Here is a 2754-nt window from a genome sequence, read left to right on the forward strand (position 1 = left end):
TGTTTCCTAGTGAATGACCCTGGCCTCTCAGTCTGTTTCCTAGTGAATGACCCTGGGCCTTGTTCAGTTTGTTTCCTAGTGAATGGCCCTGGGCCTCGTTCAGTTTGTTTCCTAGTGAATGACCCTGGGCCTCGTTCAGTTTGTTTCCTAGCGAATGACCCTGGGCCTTGTTCAGTTTGTTTCCTAGTGAATGACCCTGGGCCTCTCAGTCTGTTTCCTAGTGAATGACCCTGGGCCTCGTTCAGTTTGTTTCCTAGTGAATGACCCTGGGCCTCTCAGTTTGTTTCCTAGTGAATGACCCTGGGCCTCTCAGTCTGTTTCCTAGTGAATGACCCTGGGCCTTGTTCAGTTTGTTTCCTAGTGAATGGCCCTGGGCCTCGTTCAGTTTGTTTCCTAGTGAATGACCCTGGGCCTCGTTCAGTTTGTTTCCTAGCGTATGACCCTGGGCCGTCCTCGTTCAGTTTGTTTCCTAGTGAATGGCCCTGGGCCTCGTTCAGTTCTAGGAAACAAACTGAACGAGGCCCAGGGTCATTCACTAGGTAACAAACTGAACGAGGCCCAGGGTCATTCACTAGGAAACAAACTGAACCCAACGGACTGTAATGGTACGGATTTACCTGAACGTATCCAATAAGAAACTCTTTGTTTTTGCTGCAAAATGTTTTCCCATTGTAAAATGTTTTGATACGGTGTGCACTTATGAATGACCCACATATGATAGAATATATTCCCAGTCCCAGTACTCACGGCGGCTACATCTCCTGCTGCCAGTCCCTGGTCGGAGAGAGCTCCTCTGTGGGTGTAGCTGCTGCTGGGAGCGGGTCTGGCTCTGGCTCACGGGCTGCTGCTGGGAACGGGTCTGGCTCTGGCTCACGGGCTGCTGCTCACTGGTGGAGTACCTGCTGCCATTCAACACCATGCTCTTGGATTGGCCCAGCCACTTCATACCCACAAGCCCCCTGGTCCAGTTGCATTTAGTCTCTGAGTTGAGGGGAGCACTCAGAGTGGGGAAGACTGGAAGCTAGGGGCTGTCACCTGGGGTGGGAAGAGGAATGGATGAAGGCCCGGTTAGAGACCACACACACACCATCTCATTACATCATCCAGTCATACTGAAGAGAAGACATGGTCTCCACTCTTGACCGAAGCCATTGACGCCGCTACTTGTATGAAAAAGCTCAAACTGAGATCGCTGAACTCTTGTTTGGATTTGCTCTGTTTAGAACAGAGATGGTAACTAGGGTGTGGATTTGATCTGTTTAGAACAGAGATGGTAACTAGGGTGTAGGCCCCGATCAAAGTGTCTGCGTACCCACATATTCAGTCCGAGCCGGCCCTGGCCCTACGAGAAATTGTTACCCCCCCCCCCACCTTGTGAGCAAAGCACTAACCCCCCTCTCTCTTGACAGCAGAGAAAAAATGGTTTTAGAATTCATTTCCTGCAATTCTACACATTTTGCCATGGGACGAAGAGAAGATTTAGCAATTTTATAACTTCATGCAATTATACTGATTTTGCCAACAGGGCAGAGAGAAAAATGTGCAGTTTTACAGCTCAATTCCTGCAATTCTACACATTTTCCCACAGGGTGGAGAGAAATGTTTGCAGTTTTTAATATGATATTTGAGAGAAAATCAAAATCAAAAATGGGGTCGGTAATTCAACCATGATTACTACAAGTTTAAATAGCTAGCCGCTAGACTAACTTACTAATTTAATATTTTTTGCTGACAAGGGCTAATTGAGTGACTGTCAGTGAATGATATGAGACTGCTGATGCACAAGCACATGTATAAATTGCAACTTGTGTATTTGGTGAGATGGTGCTGCAACATGTCACCTGTGTAACTAGAGGTGCCTTGATCTCCTTTACTCCACACACACAGAAACACATACAAAGCTCTCCACTAGAGGTGACTTGATCTCCTTTACACCACACACACAGAAACACATACAAAGCTCTCAACTAGAGGTGACTTGATCTCCTTTACGCCACACACACAGAAACACATACAAAGCTCTCCAACTAGAGGTGACTTGATCTCCTTTACGCCACACACCACAGAAACACATACAAAGCTCTCCACTAGAGGTGACTTGATCTCCTTTACGCCACACACACAGAAACACATACAAAGCTCTCCACTAGAGGTGACTTGATCTCCTTTACGCCACACACACAGAAACACATACAAAGCTCTCAACTAGAGGTGACTTGATCTCCTTTACGCCACACACACAGAGACACATACAAAGCTCTCAACTAGAGGTGACTTGATCTCCCTTTACGCCACACACACAGAGACACATACAAAGCTCTCAACTAGAGGTGACTTGATCTCCTTTACGCCACACACACAGAGACACATACAAAGCTCTCCCTCGCCCTCCATTCGGCCAAATATGACCATAACAATATCCTTCTGATTCCTGCTTACAAGGAAAAATTCAAAACAGGAAGTACCAGTGACAGAAGTGGTCCGATGAAGCGGTTGCTAAGCTACAGGACTGTTTTGCTAGCACAGACTTGAATATGTCCCTAGCCTTAATTATTATTTTATATTTTTATCACATTGCCTACAGTTGGAAGGAAAGGCAGCTCGCTTGGCAAATACCAAATAGATTGTTGAGTTGTGACAGTCAGTGAAAAGTAGAGGCGGTCCAGCCAGGCATATCGCAATATTTCAAAATTCAAATGGCGGGAAAACCTAGTTTGAAAGGCAAAAAATGGCTACCGTTTTAAAGAGAAGAAA

The 2754-nt window shown here is 46.2% G+C and overlaps 1 protein-coding gene across 1 annotated transcript in view; it reads right to left on the reverse strand.

Annotated features, from left to right (window-relative positions):
* Positions 1-1029, reverse strand: part of LOC111968141 (histone-lysine N-methyltransferase KMT5B) — a 28632-nt gene extending 27603 nt beyond the window's left edge. The window contains 1 exon segment of the mRNA XM_023993707.2: positions 748-1029. Coding sequence (XP_023849475.2) covers positions 748-946 — 199 coding nt within the window. The 5' untranslated portion in view covers positions 947-1029.
* Positions 1030-2754: the final 1725 nt, after the last annotated feature.

This window comes from Salvelinus sp. IW2-2015, linkage group LG8 (assembly GCF_002910315.2).
Source record: "Salvelinus sp. IW2-2015 linkage group LG8, ASM291031v2, whole genome shotgun sequence".
Classification (NCBI taxonomy): Eukaryota; Metazoa; Chordata; class Actinopteri; order Salmoniformes; family Salmonidae; genus Salvelinus; species Salvelinus sp. IW2-2015.